Source organism: Euprymna scolopes, chromosome 38 (assembly GCF_053919585.1).
Source record: "Euprymna scolopes isolate OS-2025 chromosome 38, ASM5391958v1, whole genome shotgun sequence".
Lineage (NCBI taxonomy): Eukaryota > Metazoa > Mollusca > Cephalopoda > Sepiida > Sepiolidae > Euprymna > Euprymna scolopes.
In genome coordinates, this window is record NC_136519.1 from 316536 (window position 1) to 339670 (window position 23135).

Sequence of the window (23135 nt, forward strand, 5' to 3'; positions counted from 1 at the left end):
ATATATATATATATATATATATATATATATATATATACGTATATGTATATTTATTTATATACATATATTTGAAGAGGCCTTTCGAGGCCCCGTCCATTTTTTTAGAAATGAATTTCTAAAAGAAATAGATTATATATATCTGTTTCAACATAAAAAGAAATGTAAAAGTTTCAGACTTAGCGGCGCCGTTGTATTAGTTTATGGAATCTTTCAAAGTGAAATGGGTGAAGGGTTGGTTATTTTTTTTTTCACTGGAATCATTTTGACGTCCTTGCAGAAATCGAATTTTTTGTTAAGTGTTTTTTTTTTAATTTAGATTTTTTTTTATTTCTTAATGCTTATTTCTTTTATGGTTTTAAATATTTTGGCTCATTGGATTCTTCTACGCATGCGTGATTTTATTTACTTTAATTTTTCATTAGCAGTCTTCGTTTTGTCCGTAACCCGTGATCATAATACGCTACTATATTTTACATTTTTCTGATCAAGTTTACTTTTCAAACTAAAAAAGACAAAAAAAAAAAAACTGAAAAAGAAATTTTGGCTTTAAAATAACCGTAAGTGGATTTCAATTTTCTTTTTTATTTTATTTTAAAGAAATTTAAAATGAAAGACTAAATACTGGCAATAGACGTCCTTTTTGCCAATACGAATATATTTTTTATTGAACTGTTTATTTGAATTTTCAATGAAAATCTTTAGATACATATACATTGCTGTTTGAAACCCTATTTGCAAATTAACGCCAATTCCTACATACAGTTTTTTATACACATTATTACTAATGTTCTTTTTTTTACCTCGAGCTTGGATTCAATTCACTTGGCCTGTAACATTAGTGACAGAGTACACAGACACTTCGTTACCTGTTATATCAGTAACATTTATTTAACAAAACAGCGTTAATCAAAGATCACATACTTGTTTCCATTTCCGGTAGTGGATTATTTGTTTTGCTTGATAGTATTCTAATTATTATTGAATATTGAGTCTAATCTAAAATGAAACGTGCTCACGAATTCAGCGGATCCCAGAAAAGAAAGTTGAAAATACAGAGAGTTGCAAATGCTATTGAAAAGACTCACAAGATATCTGAATTTTTCTCTTCAAACATCTCGCAGTTACATATACATAATAACACTGGCGTTGACACACAATCCGTTTCTGATTTTGAGTCTAAAAGTGGAGTGCCAGATGAGCAATGGCCCACCCATTCAACGTTCGAGCATACTGATCCAAGTTATGTGCCTTGTCGTGTCTCTGATGATCCTGCTGATTGGAAAGAATTAAATGAAACACAGCGTATTAATTTGGTTTCGAAGGGTCCCGTCCAGCTGACAGATTATGATTTCCCATTAAACCAGGAAAACCCATCACGGAAGTTTTCTGAAAAAAACTATTATTTGACACTAAAAAATAATGAAACTGTTAGACGTTCTTGGCTTGTTTACTCGAAGTCTACAGATCGAGTTTTCTGTTTTGCCTGCCGTTTGTTCAGTAGTGAAAGCAAAAGTCGTGGGGGCCTGTCTTCGGCCCAAGGATTTGGTAACCTGTGGAGCCGTCTGTCAAAAACTCTGAAGACACATGAACAATCAACTCATCATAAGGAATGCATGATGGTGTGGCATGATAAACGGTCAGGCAACTCTATTGACTTACAATCTAGTAAACTGATTCAGGAAGAGCAGACATATTGGAGAGCAGTTTTATTTCGTTTACTCAATATAATTAAATTTTTGGCTGAGAGAAATTTAGCTTTGCGTGGCACAAATGAAAAGTTTGGTGACACCAGAAATGGAAATTTTCTTGGAGAAGTGGAGCTAATAGCAAAATTTGACCCTGTCTTGTCTGAACATGTTAGACGCGCTAAGAGTCATGAATTGAGTGATCATTATCTGAGCAACCGCATTCAGAACGAACTTATCGAACTTCTTGCTAAGTCAATACGGGACAAAATCATTTCCAAAGTTCTTGCATCAAAATATTATAGCATAATACTAGATTGTACACCCGATATCAGTCACACAGACCAACTAAGTATTGTTCTTCGGGGAGTTGAATTTAAAGAAGGATTTGGAGCGGAAATTTTTGAACACTTCGTTGAGTTTCTTGATGTGTATGATACAACTGGAAAAGGCCTTTTTGACAGCATTATCAACTTTCTGTCCAAATATGGCGTTGCCATAGAAGACTGCCGTGGCCAGGGTTACGATAGCGGATCTAACATGAGAGGAAAAAACCATGGAGTGCAGGCACGCTTCTTGGAAGTAAATAAAAAAGCTGCATACATGCCATGCGCCAGTCATCGACTTAATCTAGTAATTGCTGATGCTGCAAGATCGTCAATTACATCCATTTCTTTCTTTGGCTATCTGCAACGTATCTATAATTTGTTTGCCGCGTCAACGAAGCGATGGGTTATTCTGAAGAAACACGTGACCCACTTTACAGTTAAAAGCCTTCCTGACACAAGATGGGAAGCAAAGGTAGAAGCTGTAAAATCATTACGTTTTCAGACAACAGAAATTTTGGAAGCGATTGAAGAGTTAGAAAGAGTGTCTTTAGATAATCGAGATGGATTTATTAGCACGGAATGTCGAGCTTTAGCCATTGAAGTCAGGAGCTGGCGTTTCTTGGTTTGTTTGATTACATGGTATGACATGCTTTTTCAAATAAACATAATAAGCAAAGCGCTACAGAGTCCTTCAATATGCATCAATGACCAAATTTCTCACATCGAGGCTGGCATGTCATTTGTTTCACAGTACAGACATGGAGGAGTGGCAATAGCTGAAGGGAAAGCAAAAGAATTAGCTGATGAACTTGAAGTAGATCGTGCCTATCCGGAACCAAGGAGAAGAAAAAAAATATGTCTTTTCAGCTACGAATCGTCAGATGAGTCAGATCATCAGACTCTTGAAGAAGTGTTTCGCCGAGAATTTTTCTATCCACTTGTAGATACAATTTCACAAAGTCTCCAGGAACGTTTTAAAAATATGAACGATTTCAAAACAAAGTACGAGTTTTTATGTAGCGCAAGTAACATGAAATCGGCAATAACATCAGACATGTTGCCGTCCAGTTGTGCTGCTTTGACAAAAGGTATTGGAGAAGGTGATATTGATTGTGAGAAACTTGAGAGAGAAATTATCAATTTCGTCAATCTCATGGACAATAAAAAGTGCATTACATTTTCCGCCATTGAATGTATAAATTATATAATGAAACACACACTTGTCGATTTATATCCCAACCTAGCTGTTGCACTCAGAATTGTAACTATATTGCCAGTTACAGTGGCATCCTGTGAACGTAGTTTCTCTAAACTGAAACTAATTAAAAACTTTCTTCGGAACTCAATGTCTCAGGAAAGACTGGCTGGCTTATCTGTTATAAGCATTGAACATGAACTAAGCCGAGAAATTGACACAGAGAATTTAGTACAGCAGTTCGCCACAGTGAAAGCTAGAAAAGTGAAATTTTACACATAAAGATGGTAGGTAAATAAATTTTCTTCGATTCCATTTTCAATTTTGGTTAAAACAGTTTACTGTTAATTTTTTCGACACTGGCCAAAGTTTTCTTTCGATTTGAATCTGTTGCTTTAGTATGCACAAAAAGAAATGCTCAATGAGAAAATGAAAGAAATTTACTTGAGTAAATGAACCAATGAACATCTTTGGCACATACGTAGCCGGGAGCTCTTGTTCTTTAAAAAAATATGCATGTGTGAGTATGCACATTAGTCCCCCCCCCGGAGAAAGAAAGTAAACATCATGACACCTCATGTTTAACTTGATATTTACTACGTATAATTACGGCTTGGTAAGTAAATAATTACTACAGTCTCTCTTATTAGTGATTGATGTAACTATTTAAAAAAAATAATATCATTTCTCGACGGTTATTCAAAATTATTAACTTTTCTCTGCTTGTTTACGAAAAAAAAAATGCAAAATGGCGACAAATTTGAATTTGTAATATTTACGTTTGTAATTTAAATTTTAAAATACTTAATGGTGATTTTTGGGGGGGCTTTTCTTTGTTTTAAAGTTTAATCTCTTTTCTTTAAATTGAATTGGTTATAAAGTAGTATTTTTCAATTTCAATATTTTTTTCTAAACGTTTAAACTTGAGGGGGGGATAAAAATGCTATTTTTTGGACACGCTGAATGCAGCAATAGCGCATTTATTAATTATCTTTTAAGTGAAATACTTTAACCAGATAACACGCTAAAAGTATGAGATAAATTAACAACAAAAAAATTAATGCATGTTTTAATAAGTTATTAAGTTTGTATCTATCTGGGGACTGGGGATGTAGAGGCTTTTTAGTGTTTAATGACTTTCTCCTAGATCGAGACATTTCAAAATGACTTGGTTACTTTTAATGTTGTTTTGATTTAATTCGTCCCCCCCCCTCCACCATACCAACACTTTTCGAAATAAACTCCTAAACTCTAATTTTGGACAGTATATCTAACTTTCTGTAGCAAAATAGTTTTAAAATTTGGGTTGACATTTTGTGAAAATCCCTTAAAAAAACTGGTAGGAGATTGAGAGCCCAAACGCCCCTAAATGACTATAAAAATAGCTGCGAACTACTAAAAAGTAACTAATGGTTTTTAAAAGGTTAGCTGCAAAACACCAATTCTTCGATTTCTTCGTTTTTTTTTTTTTTTTTTCATGATTACGGAATATCTGCGTTCTTTCAAGAGCATGTTATTCTGTTTAAAGTACCATTCATTGTGGGTTCAGTATGTTGAAGGGGGGGGGGCGGGTGCGCAAGATGAATTGTGTCGGTAGGGACGGTAGGGGCCACAGAGCGCATTTTGCGGGGGGGGCGCAATGTTCCTAAGCACGGCACTGTGTATATATATATATATATATATATATATTATTTATTTATAATTACATTTTCCGACTCTTGTTTCATACCATTCCATCGTATGCTTGAGATAAATCTATCTATACTACTATAAATTTGGTTTTCTTTTGTGTGTATCGATATTCATATTAAAACCCCACTTTTCTATTTATTTAAAAAGAAAATACAATTTTCTTATATCTTGGTTGTGGAATTGCATTCACTAGCAATTTGCATATTCTTTTAAACATTCATTTTAATTAATTCCTTATTATTTGCTTCGGTTTTTTCAATGGGATAATCATCTTTAGTTCACTATTACCTGTAATTATATTCATGCAAATATTCTACGTGATTTATATTTGTATAATATTTGCGAAAAAAGTTTATAGTAAACACAAAATTGTTTCCATATATATTTATGTATACGTATATATTTTTAAAACAAATCTATCTATCTATCTATTTATTTATCTATCTATCTATCTGTCTGTGTCTGTTTGTGTGTCTGTGTACATTTCCCTACGCAATAACTCTGTCAATTTAAAGGTTACAGACTCGAAATTTGATATGCAGGGTACTGAGATTAGGAAAAATCTATGTGATCGGTTTTCGACCAGAAATTTGGCTGTTAAGGGGTCAAAATTCAACGATTTGACCCTTGAGAACTCTACAAAACTCCTCCAACAATTTTGGGTCTAAACACTTGAAATTTTAGATATAGGTTCCTTGGACATGGATCTAAGTTAATAACTTGATTTGAGCCCAAAACAATTAATGTTAAGTGGTCATAATAGGCGTCAAATTTAAAAAAAATTGACCGTATTTTTTTTTGTTTATTTATTTTTTGCTCAGCATACACCTCCAAACACCCGGGCAAAGCCGGGCACCCATGCTAGTATATCTATAAACGTGAATGTGTCTGTCTGTCTGTATGTCTGTCTGTCTGTGTGTATGTGTCTGTGTACATTTCCCTACACAATAACTTTGTCAATTTTTAGTCTATAGACTTAAAATTTAATATACAGGGTACTGAGATTTGGGAAAATCTATGTGATCGATTTCGGCTAGAAATTTGGTTATTAAGGGGTCAAAGTTCAACGATTTGACCTTTGAGAACTCTACCAAACTCCGCCGACAATTTTGGGTCTAAACACTTGAAATTTTAGATATAGGTTCCTTGGACATGGATGTAACTTAATAACTTGATTTGAGCCCAAAACAATAAATGTTAATTGGGTCATCATAGGCGTCAAATTTTAAAAAATCGACCCTTTTTTTTTGTTCAGCATACACCTCCAAACACCCGGCAACGCCGGGCACCCATTCTAGTAACTTTATATTATAACACTTAATGCGAATGAAAGCAAGAAAAACAATATTGCACTGAGAGGAATGTGTAAAAAAACGTTACGAATATGTAAATTAAACTATTATTAGAATTAGCATAATTGAGTATTTGAAGTTATCCCTATTCGAAATGCCGTATTAGCTGGTAAATTTGGACCAGTCTAAATCTTCTGACTGAGGGTGGGGCAAATTACTATTATTTGAAGATCAGAGTCGAGCTGATATTCTATTTATGGATTCGTCTTTCAAAAGTGCGCAGATGAGAGTTACAGTCCTATATAATCATTTTAAGGTTGGTTTCCGTTAAGATTTAGCAAGCGAATGAAATACTGCTGTGATGAGAAAAATCCTATCTGCTCAGGTGAATTAATTTTTAATTGCACATTTATCGTTTTTGAGTGAACTTTGATTTTCTTTTGTTCATAAATTTTAATATTAACATGTTATCCACTTTTCAAATAACAGGTTGACTTATTTTTATATCGTGCATAAAATATTTCTAAGTTTGAATATAACGCAACTTTTTATTTACAATGGAAAGACGTATATCCCGCCCCATATTAATAATGGGTCTCTAAATAACATTAAGCGTATTGTACCTTCATTGTAAATGAAAACTTAAATGCAAGTTGATAAACTATTTTTTCCGTCTTGTAGGTTTTCTTTTCGATTTATCGACTGCATGAATGCCTGAATTAAAAACTTAGCAACATTTTGCTTAATTGTCTCCAATTGTTTTCGGCAAATTCATCTTATTTGTATCAAATTCTAATTTAAATCCGTTGAATTTAACTTTCAAAATTTGGTTTCTTTGGAAAGAATCTGTATAGGCTTTCGGTACTTTGAAGTTAGTCACAAGTGTAGCGGACTGGTGGATATATTATATATATCCCCCAGTCGTACAAAATAGGAAAATTGAGTTGAAAGAAACGAACAACGCATTTATTGAAATAAACGAACTAGAATTTATTTCGTGAAGAAGCAAAAGAAAGGATATAGCACGTTTAGTTTGGCGTGCGTCTCTCGCTGTTAGCTGGTGAGAGGGAAAGTCTATTGTTGTAGAGAGTGAGAAAGTCAATCCAGGCCATGGAGAGAGAAAGCTTGTAAGGTGTACGTACTGTTTGTTGGCTCTTGCCCCACACATAGTAGCAGGGGACGTGAAGCGCGCCCCGAATGGGAGCGCTTGGTCCATCGACCGCTTACGTCGGCAGTCGAATCGAAAAGAAGGAAACTGCTCAGGTCTCTTGCTTTTGTAGTTGGTTCCGGCGTCCTTTGCGCATGTGTGGATTTCCTTTAAAGGGGAATTGACGTTGCACATGAGTGTGAACGTGAATATATGTACGTGCGCGCGTATGTGTATGACAAAAGTGGCTTGAAATGTGAACGCGTGTTTTTGTGAGACTAGAAAAGGCTTGCACACAAGTATTTTTGCTATAATTCTATGCTGTTGCTTAATAGACACCCGAAGCCAATGACGTAAGCCGTACGAACGGAGAAAGCCTAGTAAAACAGATGTGGCGTATTTAAGTCTTTATGAAATCATCACTTCAGTTATACTTAATCTAACACTAATATCTTTGGTGCGTATTTTTTTGAGTACTGTTGGTGTTATGTATTTATACGTTTGCATTGACTTTCATTTCCGACAGATTCCTCTCTGTCCCGCCTTAGACACTATCTTCGGACGTTTTTTAGTTGGAATGGCAGTTTACATAAAATAGCAAACTTGCATGTTAAGACACATTGGAAAGCTGTTTACCGTGCTGAAATGTTATTTAGAAAGACAGGCGTTAATGCACTTGCTGATCCGCGCTATTTTAAAATCGTATTTCCAAGTTTAAAGTTTTGTTTAATTCAATTGTAAGGTTAAAGTACAGAATAGGTAAAAAGCAATCTCCCCTCCCCATGTTAAGAATGGCTTTTTAAAGTTATTTCAGCACTGATCAATAAGTGTACTAGTACCGAAAGACATACGGAGGGTGTTAATTCTTGTCTTTTTTACATAACCGTAAAAAATTGGATTCCACTTAAATACTACTTTAACGCTAGCAGTACAGTCCGTATTCTGCATAAATGGCAATCTCACCAAAGGTTATTACGGACAAAGTTTACTGTGGGAACTGAAACTTATTGTGTTGTACTACTTTGAATCGCTTACTTGGTTTAAGATATTTTCAGTGTTACTGTAATCTGCAAATACGGTTGCTAACAATTTTATTTTACATATTTTGACTTTCGATTAGTCGATTTGCTTTGCTTGTTTAATTTCATAATCGGCAACAGTTTGTTAGGTCATTTCTGAACACTGACTAAACACTAAAAGTTTCTGGCAATTTTTGTATATTCAATTATTTCATTTTCATGGAAACATTCAGACTTTAACGTACTTTTTACAAATGAAAAATACGAAAATATTGTCGACAACTATAGTAGCCAAAATAGCAACTATAGGGACCAAAAACCAGCATGGAAACCTTCATAATGAAGTGTTTGTTATAAGCCGGAAACTAGAACTTTTAAATATTTATATAAAAATAAAATTCTGCACGCCATGTTTTGAATTTCATTGGTAACGTAAATTTGAAAAATGCATTTAATGTCTATCGCTAATGGTTGATTTAAAAATGAGTAAACTAAGCGATAGGTTTTCAATTTAAAAAATAAAATAAAAATTTAATTGATGTTGGTACTTGTGCACTTATTGAACCGTGCTAAATTAATGTTATAATTTAGAAAGCCGTTCTTAATATGGAGAGGGTATTTTGTATTCTGTGTTTTCACCTAACAATCCAAAGATCGTAAAACTTTAATGAAACTTGAAAATACTATTTAGAAATGGCGCGGTTCAATAAGTGCACAAGCACTGGAATGTTTTTATATACTAGGTGCGGGCAAAAAAGGGGGGACCCAATTTATCATATTTTTAGGTGTCCGACTACTTTTTGACTGTATTTGAAAGATTAGAGACTAAAGTTAATTTCCTAAAGGAAAAAAATATTTGTACACGTGAAAGTTATGAAAAATATTTTCACGGCGAGCTAACCAATTCAGCTAAATTTTGAAGTTAAATAACTTCTAAAAAATCCTTTAAAGATAAATATTTTCTGGGTCTGATCAAGTAAAGAATAGATAGAAAATTTATTTAAATGGGTGCCTTTTTTAATATATTTACAGAAGTTTTTAATAAAATTTCGAATAATTATACTTATTAAAAAATAAATTTAAGCCAAACTTATTAGTGGCAGAAACCAATATAAAATAACAGACTTGACTTGTTCGGATTTTTGAATCTTTCGTGGATTTTTGCGACCAAGATTGATTTTTATATATATATATATATATATATATATATATATATATATATATATATATATATACTGCGTGCGTTTTTAATAATTCAATTGAATTATTCTTTAGCCATTAACTTTAGCGATAATTTTTAATTGGAGATTATATAAAAATTGTTACGCCGAAAGTTTCATTTTCTTACAAGGAAATCATTAAATGCGAAATTTGTAATTTAAAAAAATAACATTATAATAGCAAAATATTTGAAAATATTAAATAAACAATGCTTAATTCAATGGTAACATCGGTAGTTTGAGAAATTCATTTTCGAGTTATATCGAATTGATTAATATGGATTTTAGGGGGGGGTTCGTAATATTCCTGTAAAAATCATTGCATTTTTTTATTGTTACAAATTACGATGCTTTATTTAGCAGAAAGCTAAAATTCTTGCGTTTATTTATTACTGAAAACCATAACTTTAAAGATATTTGTTTAAACAATAATACACTTCCACTCAGATTTAAATAAAAATAATTACTGCATTATATTCCGATCATGTGATAAATAGTGAAAATTTCATTAAAATTGGTTGATTTCTTGATTTTTGAATTTTTAAGTAAATTTATTCATTTTAGCATACATTTTAATGAATTTAATTTCGTTAGGTTTGCACGGTAATATTTTAGTCTTTTTGAAAGTAAATATGCCAAAAAGAAATATTAGCAAAATTAAAAATATTACCATTTCTGTAATCTTAAATTACAAACGCTTAAATAGCAATTGCGTTTTTTTTATTTATTTATTTTTTTTTTATTATTAACTGTAGCGTAAACCATCTAAAATATGTATGCATTAATTGCTATTAAACATGTGTATGCGTATATATGCACCAATATTGAGACTGCGTTTTAGCCTGTTTATGGGTATAAATTAAACTATGCAAAGTAGTGTTAGGTTGAAATTGTTGATCACATAATTGATTGCATAAATATAAACTTTCGTAATTGGTACTGAAATGAATTTATTTAAAAACGTATTCGGTGCCATTTGGTCTTTTAACGAAGCGTAACATCTTTTACAGAAGTCTCATTTGCATAACTGAAATGTGAAAATGTATTTTCCTGATTTTTGAATTTTTAAGTAAATTTATACATTTTAGCATCGGCATTCATTTTGCCCGTGCCTATTATATACATTTAGTATCCCTCTGGGATTTTAATTAGTTTAAGTGCGAATTTTACCATATTGAACCTTAATTTTATGACTAAATTTTATAAAATTTGAACAATACAACCTAAAAATGGGAAAATAGATATTTGAATTTTCTCATTTAAAAATAAAATTTGAAATTTTACAATCGGGCCGGACTTGTACAATCGGCATCTCTTTCAGTTTATTTTTTTTTTCAGTTAAAACTTCATCTGGTACAGGAGGAGCGCTTTTAACTCTTATCCTTAAACATTACGTTTATCTTGATTTGGCACGACTAACAATCTAAGATCTAAGGGAACTTGAAAGTCAAGATAATGAGCTTATAATATGGGAACAGCACTCTTTACTTGTGGAATCTAATGAATAAAAATTCGAAGATAACGGAGGAAATGATTTATAGTATACTTGCTAGCGTATTCCTAATGCTGGAAGGGCCTTGGATTTTTCCAAGCTGCAAGATATTCGGCACCCGAATACTGCAGTCTATTTTAGTTTTGCTATGGACAAATAATTTAAACTTAAATGAAGAGGATAGCGAATTGTATTGTTATATGAACCTGTTTCGTCATAAACCAGTTAAAATATAATTCGGAAACTCTCCATTGGATGCCTGTTGAACAGTTACATTTTGCGTGCGAAATTAGTGGCAACACTTAATATCGCGCAGAAATTTTATATGTATCGTGTAACGCGAATGAAATTCCCCTCCCCTTTGCATATAGATATACAAATTAGTTTTAACAGATTTCGAATCTGTTTTATCGTTGACGAGTATCAGATGAGGATCTTAATATCCCTAACTCAAGGAAGGTGGTCGGTTTAGATTGTTCCAAGTCTAATTGGGGTTGATTTGTATTAGGTCGGATTTGGGCTGATACTCCTTAAATTAGTCTACGAAAGTTGCGTGTCGTACACGCTTATTACCATTTTAATGTTAGTCTTGAAATTTTACTAATTGTCATATCGTATGAATGGTAAGATTCTATTGTCATTTCCCCGATATTTTTCCATTCAGCATTCTTTTTCTAGAAAGACGTGTACTAACGGAGGGACCACGTAAGTTGCTATGCTGAGTGAAAATGATTTGTTGAACGAACTGGATTCGAACTTTGAACACATGTCGTCAGTCCGTGTCGTTAACCACTGAACCATCGTCACTTCCCAATTCAGGTAATGAAATTTGCTATGAAAATGTCCCGTATCAGGTAAAGTAATTGTTAATTGCAAATATAAAATCTTTGTATTAGTATTACTGCTTCACTCATTAAACTGTTTTCAAGAAATGTTATATACACTTAAACGCTTTTATATCATGTTTAGAATTTTAAAAAAATCGAACTTTTTGGTATGGTATTGCAGTTTGTCAACCATTCTTTTGTAAATCATGATCTTAACTTTTAATTTCGGCCTTTGGAAAATGTAAATCTGTTACAATTGCAGTTTTATGCATTTCTTGGGCCTAAAAATGGCTTTGAAAAATGAATGATTCTTTTGGTTCTGAATAAAACTTTTTGAAATACTAAATCTTTAATTGAATTTTAATGAATTTAATTTCGTTAGGTTTGCACGGTAATATTTTAGTCTTTTTGAAAGTAAATATGCCAAAAAGAAATATTAGCAAAATTAAAAATATTACCATTTCTGTAATCTTAAATTACAAACGCTTAAATAGCAATTGCGTTTTTTTTTTTTTTTTTTTTTTTTTTTTTTTTTTGCATTAACTGTAGCGTAAACCTAAAATATGTATGCATTAATTGCTATTAAACATATGTATGCGTATATATGCACCAACATTGAGACTGCGTTTTAGCCTGTTTATGGGTATAAATTAAACTATGCAAAGTAGTGTTAGGTTTAAGTTGTTGACCGCATAATTGATTGCATAAATATAAACTTTCGTAATTGGCAATGAAATGAATTTATTTAAAAACGTATTCGGTGCCATTTGGTCTTTTAACGAGGCGTAACATCTTTTATAGAAGTCTCATTTGCATAACTGAAATGTGAAAATGTATTTTAGAGCGTTCAAGTCCTCGCCTGAAATAATTCAGTGGTTACAGTGGAAACGATAGAAAAATCTACAGCTGTGAATTTTAATTTTAGCTATATTTTATGTAACACACTTTTGTTTAAACTCCTTATGAATTTATAATTTTGGTACTTGTACAGTTAAAGACATCCAAACTGAAAATATCGAAAAGTTATATTGTACTATCCGTTTTGGACTGAAGTTCTCCGAAAAAAAAAAAAAAAATTCACTTAATTTAATCGTAGTTTTTTCTTGGGACTTCATTCCATAACGGATACGTACACTATAACTTTTTCGATATTGTCATTTTTTTTAATGTCTTGATTAAACGGTACAAGTACCATAATTTTTAAACTGGCCATGATTATAAAAGGCTCCTACTTTTTGTATATTGTTACAAAAGTTTTTTTTGTTTGTTTTTTTTTTTAAGATTTTCAGCATTTACTCATTAAAAATGCATTTGGCCGCATTTTAACTGAATAGCAAAATTTGTGACTAATTCTCGGCCATTAGTTTAATTTGTAAAAAGATAATCAAGTCAAATGACAATTGGAATATTCAAGCAATATTTGTCAAAAATTTGTCTGAGATTTTTAAAATTAATTTGTTTCCTACATAATTTATGCATAAATATAATTTCATTTCGAATCTGAAATGAATTCAAAAACATGCGTCTAATATTTCAATATAATTTGCATTTTTTTTTTTTTTTAAAGCAATTTGAATAATCGAAATCTTAATTTTCATATTAATTTAGAACGTGAACATATTTAAATGATTTACCTTTAAACAAATCCGTGGTTGGGTGACAACAAATAGAAAATTATACAATTCTGGAGTATAATTCTACCTATAAAACATCTTTTGTATTGCAATATTGTTTCTTAAATTATGAATTTAATATTGAAACAGATTGGTTTTAAAACTGCTGCATTGTTTCCGTATGTTAAACCTGCTCAGTGCGACAAGACTTGTTTCTATGACTGCCTCTTTAAAATATACTAGTGCTTGAATTGTTCAGTTTACTGTTTTCGCGACGTTTCTGCCTATGTACCCCATGGTCTTCAAGCGTATCTTGAATTCCAACCTGCAGGAAATTTTGAATAGAACCTTTTTACTTCCACGGGCATAGCATGCTCTCCTTCCGTCTGCCATGATTGGGCAGAAGTCCTACTCATTCGCACTTGTATTTAAGTGTCGGCCGCACGGAAGATTAAACATTTAAGGTTCAGAAGTTTAACTTTACAACTGAATTTGGTCAATGTGACACGGTTGTCTCGCTGAAAACAACCAGGCTACATTGACCCTGAATTTTATCAAGTATCATATCCACTGAGTCACGTGTTTGAGACTGATTATAAAGTTTTTCATAACTCCTATAGATGGCTTTCGACTCAAGCGGGTTTTTCTCTCGCACAAAAGGCCAATCTATGCCATTTTAAACATAGGTTGTTTATGTCGAGTGAGATGTCTGAGAGAGTCGTTAAAGGCGTCCCTATCGAGGAGTACCGAAGGAGTGGTCAACGCATTATTTATTTGCAGGCTAGAGTGCCTTACTAGCGCGGTGGATTTTTCAAATTCCACTTTTCGACCCTTGCGTCACGTCTCGCCGTGTGCGTGAGATAAATAACTTAATATCATAATTCCTAATGCAAGCAAATGTTACATTGAAAGGAATAGGTAAAAATCAGTTACGAATATGCAAATTACTTTTACTAGGGCTAAACTTAGTATTTGAATTTACTCCTATAGATGAAAAATATCAGCTGCAAATCTGACTGCTGTATTGGTTGGTAAATTTGGATCAATCCAAATCTGATCGAGGGGTTAATTTTGAGATCAGATTTGAGGTGACATTTCGTACTTACACGTGTTAAACGCCTGTACAAACATTTTAAATTTGTCTCCGTTCATAATTGGCAGGCGACTGAAATAATTTTATAACGGGAAAAATCACTTCCGCCAAGGTAAATTAATTTTAAATTGCAAATGTAAAATTCTTGGACAAATTTTGCTTTTTCTTTAAACTTTAATTTCAACATGTTATCTACTGTTAAAATATTTGTCAAGTTTACTTAATTTTATATGGTGCATAGAATATCGAAGTTGATTTGTTTATATATACTTACAATAGAATAACTATATCCGTCGCCATGTTAAGAATTGGGTTCTAAATGTTATTTAAGCTCGGTGCGTATTGTATAAAAGTACCTTTTTTTTCTTTTTTTTTTTTTTTAATGAAAACTTTCAAATTTTGCAGGTTGATAACTATTTGTCGTTTTGCTAAGTTGTGTTTGATTTCCTATTTATCGACTGTGAGTTCAATTCGCATAAAAACTGGCATGTTGCCTAATTGTTTTCGGAATCCACGAATTTCGTTTGAAATAGCCATCTTATTTGCATCATTTTCTAATTTAAATTGAAATAGCCATCTTATTTGCATCATTTTCTAATTTAAATTGAAATAGCCATCTTATTTGCATCATTTTCTAATTTAAATTGAAATAGCCATCTTATTTGTATCATTTTCTAATTTAAATCGAGTCAATGTACTATATTTGAAGATTTTTTATTTATTTTATTTAAATTTTTTTTTAAGAACATATATATATATGAGGGAGGGAGAGAGGATTCCAGCACTTTGCAGTTAGTCACAAGTATTTTTCCTATTTTTGATTTAATTCTATGCTGTTGCTTAAAGATATACATGCCTGACATAAGCAGTTCCAACAATGAACGAAGACAGCCTAAAAATCCACGTGGCGTATGTTAGGCGTTATGAAATTATCACTTTTAAATTATACTTAACACTTAATTTTGGCATGTGTATACTAGGCACTAATATGTGCGTAATTTTTGGTATACTGTTTTGTTTTATATATTTTGTACTTTTGCCATTGAATTTAATTTCCGACTGTTCTCTCTTCTCCACCTTAGACATTCTCTCCAGAATTTTTAACGTTTGTTTTGCTTCTTCTAGTTTGGTTGGAATTTTGACTTTGCAAAGTGCCATGTTAAGGATAACTTTCTAGATCTGTTTAACGTGCTGAAATGTTAGTTAGATCCCCTCCATATTAAGGGTGTTCTAACTATTTAATCTAAGAATAACGGTAAAAATTGAATTAAATTTAAAACAAGTAGTACAGTCTGTATTCTGCATAAATAGCAATTTGGAAACGAACTTTCGCCGAAGTTTATTACGGACGAAGTTTAATATGGGAACTGAAAATGATAGAACTCTCTGCTACTTTGAATCGTTTACACTTGTGGCTTAAAGATTTCAATGTTTCTGTATTATGAAAATACGGTGGATAATAATTGAATGTTTTTACATGTTCATACTTTCGATTTAGTTGCCTTGCTTTGCCTGTTTAATTTCATAATCGGTAAGTTTTTATGTCATTTTGATTCTAAAAACCGACCAAACATTAGAACTTTATGGTAATTATTTTTGTATATTTAGTCATTAATTTGACTTTCATGACAATCGCTCTAAGTATTTTATAAATGAAAAATACTAAATGCTCAACATCCAGAGACTGCTGCCAAACACTATCATGGCTAGTAAGAAAAAACGTAATATTTAGCCCTTGTTGAGGGCATTGGTATAAGGCGAAATTTTAAAAAATATATTGCATGAGTGAGTTTTTTTTTTTTTTTTTTTTTTTTTTTTTTTTTAAACTGTCGGATTTTGAATATCATTTTAAACGTGTTTCTTAGTAGTGGCTTTCTGTGTAAAATGTTTAACGCTTATGGCTTATTCGTGCAAAGAACCATAATTTAAAAAATATATCTAAACTAATCGATAGTTTTTGTTTTCAGTCAAAATTTAAGTCATTTAATGGAATCTTTGTATACGTATCCCTTTGCGATTTAAACTAAAGTTTAAGTGTCACTTGAATTAGTTTTGATCAAAGTGGAGCCCTTAAAATGGGGATCTGAAAATGGAAAATACTATTTGTAATATTAACAATGTAGCCGAAACGGTGATAAAAGTGTACAACCTGGAGTCTCCTTTCCAGTTTTAAAACATTAATTAACAAGAGGAACGCTTTTAAGTTTTATCGTTTAGCTTAATAGCATTGTCTTGCCATTCTCCTTGATTTGGTACGGCTAACAATCTAAAACCTATATATACAAGTTAGTATTACTCTAACTGAAATAAGTAATTTGAATCTGCTTCATAGATGAAGATCTCAATCGTATATAATGTTCTCAACTGGAAAGGTTGGTCGGTTTGGATTGGTTTAAATTTAATTGGATAGTCATTTAGGTCGAATTTGGGCTGATCTTTCGCACTATAGTACGCAGATCCAGAAATTAAGTGTCACTCCTTTAACATTGTAATGTTTGTCTTGAAGTTTGGCTGATTCAAGTAATCCTATTAATATGCATATTCTATTGTTGACATTGTAGGGGACTAAAATTGGACACCGGGGAGGAGTAATCTGCTCTAAGGCTGGTTGGTTTTTCCCTTTGGTCACGGACAGACGTGTTGCCTTTCCCTCAAGAAGAGAACCTTCGTTCCACCACGAGGTGAGCTCTGAACTTTTTCCACCAGTCTGCGAGTCTTATCGAACTGTCGCTATTGTATTGTTTTATTGTTGTTTAAATGTTTGTCGGCGTATAATAAATGTGTAAACGTAATTGGGCAATTGTGTCTATTCATATATTTTTTGTTTAGTTAAAACTAACATTAATTTCCACGATATTTTTTCTAATCGGATCTTTTTTTTTTCTAGAAATACACTAAGCATTTATGGGAGGGACGTCGTGAAGGTTGCCAACATCAGTAAATGAAAGTCATTTTGTGGTTCGAACTTTGAACATCCAAATCGTCAGTCTGTCGTTAACAACCGTGAGCTCCGAATTCAAATAATGAAACTTGCCAAAAAATGTTTAACCAGGTAAAGTAATTAAGAATTTCGAATATAAAATTCTGACATAAAGAGTTGTATCTTTGCTTCCGTCATTAAATTTTATTTTCAACAAATCTTTCATACCGTGTATAGATTACTTAAACAGATTTATTAAAATATATTAAATTCAAACTGTTTCGTATGGAATTCAATTTTTATTGAAATTCTAAATCGGTTGCAATCGAATTTTCTGCATTTCTTGAACTGTAAATGTTTGCTTTTAAAATTAGAATATGATACTATTCTTGTTCTGAACGCCATACCAACATTTATGAAAGGAAATGAATTTAGAGAATTGTATAGAATTAATCGAATTTTAGTAAATTTAATTTGTAAAATGTTATTTCTCATTTGTGATTACTGTATATCATTTAAGTTAATATGCCAAAAGGAAACCTTAGTGGAATAAAAAAAAATATCAACATTTCTATAATCTGCAGTTTTTTTCTATGTACCCGGAGTATTTTTATACCATTAAGTGTAGCGTAAACCACCCCAAATGTCTGCATCGGTAATAACTACTCGGAAATATACTAATGTTATATACTGGGTAGTATGGCGGTGACGTCTATTCTGTTTTGTTGTTTGTCTTATGAATGTGACCTTGCAACGTGACCTTACGCGACCTTGAACCTCTGATCGCGGCCCAGTTATGATCTGCACCCTGGTCGGTACAGTTATGATATGTCGACTGGGCAACCAGGTCTGCCAACCGTTAGTACGTCGCGTCACCCAGTGAGTTCTTCGTTATGGCGTTGGGGATTCTTCTCGGATGCTCGGTCCTCAAGGCCTGTTCTCCGTGGATCGTCTAGTTATTCTGGGTGTTCGTTGACGGATACGGTGTCACAAATGGCAAATAAAGAAATATACACATATAGGGATCAACGCACATCAGCAACAAAACTCCGGACGTTGGTTAATATAATATATATTTCGGAAATTCGTAAAAGTATTTACAGCATATACATATCGTTGACAATTAATTGAAGCAAGCAGTTAGTTCTACAACTGAGCTTCTGTTGTTGAAATACCTGGTCGGTATCGAGGACTTTGCGTAATCCTCGTTGTGATCGACACGTTATAAGCGTTGATTTATCAGGCAACAAGCGAGGGGGAGAGAGGAGAGGTGACTCTGTCGAGACGGAACAACTCGACTTAGCTCTCTTTGACTCTGATTCCCAATCTCAGACCCGGACTCTGACTTAATATCTGATTTTTCATTTCTTTTATAATACAATTATGGAATGATGACGACACCCATGTTCGTCATCGACCAATCAAATTGCTTGATTATAATTCGACGGGGCCTTTTCTCATTGGTTGATTATACTTCGACAGGGCCCTTTTTCATTGGTCCATTTCCAAACTTGGATTGACTCCTCCTTTAATTAACGCCCAACTTACACGTTGTATTATTTAACTCCTCCCTGGCTTACTAATGGAATTTTTCCATATCCAGGAAAATTATTTTTCGTTTGACTTAAAGTAAATCACACGATTTTATTTGTTTTAAAATTATCTATTGATCTCATTTTTCGCTTTGATAATTCAAAGGAATTTTAGTTTATCTTTGAATTAAGTTCTGGTTGTCGGCCATTCCATTATATCAGACATTTTGATTACGTCAAAAGACCAAGAATGCATTTGTCGCTTTGAACTTATCGGACAACATATTTTCCCATCCGAGCAAAAATATTTCATTTCAATTTTCGTTCGACCTGATTCACCAAATGACAATTCTCGATACGTCATAAAAATATGTATTGTTTTGAAATTTCGGACAATTCATTTTTTCTATTCTTTGTTCTAAAACACAATGCCGAGTCACTGCGTGTGTTTCTCTCAGATCAAAAACCACCCGACTTTTTCGACCGTTAAACTCACAGATCAAACTTGGCTCATAGTTTTGCCAATTGCGGGTGTGAAATCCCCAGTTCTCTGGTTCTTGTACAATTATGATTTCGACTATTTCAGATCAAACGCCTGTGTATTTTGGCTAAAATATTTTATGCATTCTTTTTCGCTTTTGAAGTTTAGAATGTGATTTAACTTTTCGCTACAAAGGCACTTTTGCCGCCGCCATCTCAACAACAGAATTAGCTCAGAATTTATTGACAAAAAAAAAATTAATAATTTCTATTCCTTCAAAACCCGATCATCGTCCGGGAACAAAAAATTACTTTTAACCAAAAGAAACGTCACATCAACCCTACAGGTCTGATGTGGCCTCTCTTTAGTGTTACATGAAGAGTCTTAGTGTTTCATCTAGCCAGAGTACAGTCTATTTTATTAGCACCAAGCCTGTATTTTAACTATCCGAGATTTTTTAATATCTCGATAGATAGATAGTTCGTTTGACATTTATGCATATTTGTACGTCGTCTAGTGAATGAAATGACCGCTGTTCATTTACCAATGAATAACGAGACGCTTTGTTATAAAACAACTTTGTTTATTTAATAAATATTCATATACACATAATACGGAGGTGGTGGTGGAGATAGTGTAGGTGGAGAGGGTGTGGTTGCGACCGTGACAGGCAGTTGAGCGTCGTCTCTCCTCCCCTCTCTGCTATCACTCTCTGACTGACTCGTTCTTTTGTTTATCATTTGAATTTTATAAATTGTCGACCTCGTAATCCGTTAACCAATTTACGTCATCGATCCACATTCTGACCCTCTCGGTGTTTGCTTTTGGTCTTACTTGCGGCCGAATTACGTCATCTTATTCCCGGGTTTCATTTTTGTCGGTCAGGGTTTAAGTTCATTCGAACTTTGCTCCATTCAACGGTCTGACCCATAAACCGACTTGCGTCATAGGACCAGGTGATCCAATTCCATGTTCCATTTTTGATGGCCCGGATTTAGAGTTCATTCGCACCTCCTCCCTCTATAACACTAATATTTGTACAAAGTTTGTTTGTTTGTAACATGTTTATGGGTAAATATTAAACTGTACAAACTAGTGTTAGGCTTACTTGCTGTGTTTGCATAATTGATTGCGTAAATCTAATTTTCGTAATTGACAATAGAAATAAATTCGAAAAATGCGACCTGTGCAATTTGAATTGTTTTTGGGCGAGGCATAACATGTTTGAAAAAATAAAAGTATTGACGGAATTTGGGTCATTACCAAAATCCGTTTTGGGGTAACGAATTGAAAAGGGGGAAGTAAACATTTAAAGCAAATTTTCCGGAAATGAGAAACTGAAGACATGAGCAAAAGTATAGACCCGAAATGTGATTAAAATGATCTGAATTTTATTAAAATAAAATGTTATTTTCCAAAGATCGGCTTTAAAAAAAACCTTAAAGGTAACATGAAATAAAAACAAATAGAAAACAATTCTTAATTGAAAGAAAGGCTCAAAGGAAAAAACGTACAAAAGACAGAAAATAGTTCCTTTAAGTCTTTACATTCAGTCTTTCAACAAGTTTTGTTTGTTTTTTGTTTTTTTTTTCAGGAAAGAAAACATGCAAGGATGAGTGGCAAAGTTGTTTAAATTTTTTTTTATTTTTTTTTTATTTTTATTTATTTTTTTTACCTCCTGCCCCTTATGTTTATTTTTTTCCAAACAAACAAAACCTTCCAAAGTTAAGTTTGGCTCTCTTCGTAGTATGGAGTGTCCCAAATAAATTTTCATGTCAGAAAAGGTGGTCTGGTTGCTTCCTTATCTTGAAATAATATACCTTTTCTTTGAAAAGGTTTGTCTGGCTACTGCATACGTTCGAAAGGATACGAAGAAAATAAATCTATGTTGACGAGTCTCTCGTTCAACAGTTTGAAATAAAAATGGTGACAGGCTTTTTCTTTGTATTTCGGAACACCAATTTCAACCGCTCAATAAAGTGAGCTCGGAAACCGAGTGTCTCAAATCTATTCCCGAACTGATTTGAAAAAGGGGCGCAAAAAGGGATTTCCGGAGCTTTCACAGCAGCCAATCACCAAGCAATGATGGATACTAAGAAAAAGGAAAGACTAAATAGAGATGTCCGCGAGGACTTAAATGACAAAAGGTGATGCACGCACGCACACAATCGGCAGCTGAAAAGGTCCTTCTGTTCTGCTAAACGGGACCAAGGTGAGAAGGGAGCGTAAAATGAATGCTACAGGTTAACCAAAAATGCTGACTCCACTTCCCTTAGCACTGCTGGAGGCGACTACGTCGATAAAAAAAAAACTCCGACAATATTTGAAATCTGCAAATGTTTGTATAAATTGGAGTTTTAATATTCAAAGTATTCATCCTATTAAATAATTTGGTGGTTGGGTGGAAACGATAGGATAATTTTGCAGCTGTAAAGTTGAATTATATCTATAAAATGTCTTGTACAGCAAACTCGTTCAAAATTTCTAATTTTGAAACGGACCATTAGAAACAGATTTTGTTTCCGTTTGTTCTTGCAACAAGATTTATTACAGTAGCATACAAAATAGAGTATTTGTATTATGCAGGTTGCTATTCTCATCTTTATTTTCACATTTCGGTGGATGTAACATTAAATTATATCATGTAGAATTCAAATCTGTGGGTAATTTCGAATGAAACACTTTATTTAATCTATGGATGTAGCATGCTCTTGTTCCCTCAGCAATGATTGGAAAGAAGTCCTGATAATTCGCACTTGTATTTTGTGTCGCCCGCACTGAGGATTGAACCTTCAAGGTCCAGATGAGTTTTAATTTACAATTGAATTTGACCAAGTATCGTATCCACTACCTCACGGGTTTTGCGTATATACTGAATATGTGAGTCTGTGTCTACTGTAGATGACTTTTGACAATCAAGCGGGGTTTTTTCTTTCGCAGCAAAGCCAACAGTATATGCCATTTTTGTCATGAGTTGTTTCGGTATCGACTGAGATGTATTTTTTATTCAATTCTAGAGGGGTCTACCGTCCTGGGTCTTTCTGTCCTGTCGAAAGGGTAAGTAATCGGCATAGACGCTCCTATGGAATAATTACTGAGTGTGGTTTCCTCAACTGTTATTTATTAGGCTCCTGTCCTTGTAACGCGCTGGGTTGATAAAATTTCACTTTCCGGCCCTTTTATCTCTGGAGATAAATAACTTTCTAATTTTAAAGCAATAGAAACTATATTGCAATGAAAGGAATAGGCAAAATCGGTTACGAATATGTATATTCTTTTATTAGAATTGAATTGCTGGTCAGTTTGGACGAGTCCAAATCTTATTTGGGGTTAATATTTGAGCTAATATTTCGTACTTGAATTCTTCTAAAAGTGCGCAGATGCGGAAGTTACTAATTATTTAAGGTTTGTCTCTGAGATTTGGCAAGCGATTGAAATAATGGTGTGATGAGAAAAATCGTTTCTGCGCAGGTAAATTAATTTTTAATTGCAAATTTATCATTCTTGAGTGAACTTTGCTTTTCTTTGTGGAACATATTTTTAACATGTCAAATACTTGAAAAGTGGATAACAAGTTTAATCATTCATACCATGCATA

The 23135-nt window shown here is 33.0% G+C and overlaps 1 protein-coding gene and 1 long non-coding RNA gene across 2 annotated transcripts; both read left to right on the forward strand.

Moving 5' to 3' along the window:
* Nucleotides 1-230: 230 nt before the first annotated feature.
* On the forward strand, nt 231-3491 carry LOC145263039 (zinc finger MYM-type protein 1-like). Its single transcript, XM_080119868.1, has one exon. The coding sequence runs from the start codon at nt 1002-1004 to the stop codon at nt 3489-3491; it is 2490 nt and encodes an 829-aa protein (XP_079975994.1). The 5' UTR covers nt 231-1001.
* Nucleotides 3492-6493: 3002 nt separating this feature from the next.
* Nucleotides 6494-22590, forward strand: LOC145263007 (uncharacterized). The gene is made up of 5 exons (XR_013864446.1): nt 6494-6578; nt 11736-11890; nt 17166-17285; nt 17492-17656; nt 22555-22590. It is a non-coding gene; the product is annotated as an uncharacterized LOC145263007 (long non-coding RNA).
* Nucleotides 22591-23135: the final 545 nt, after the last annotated feature.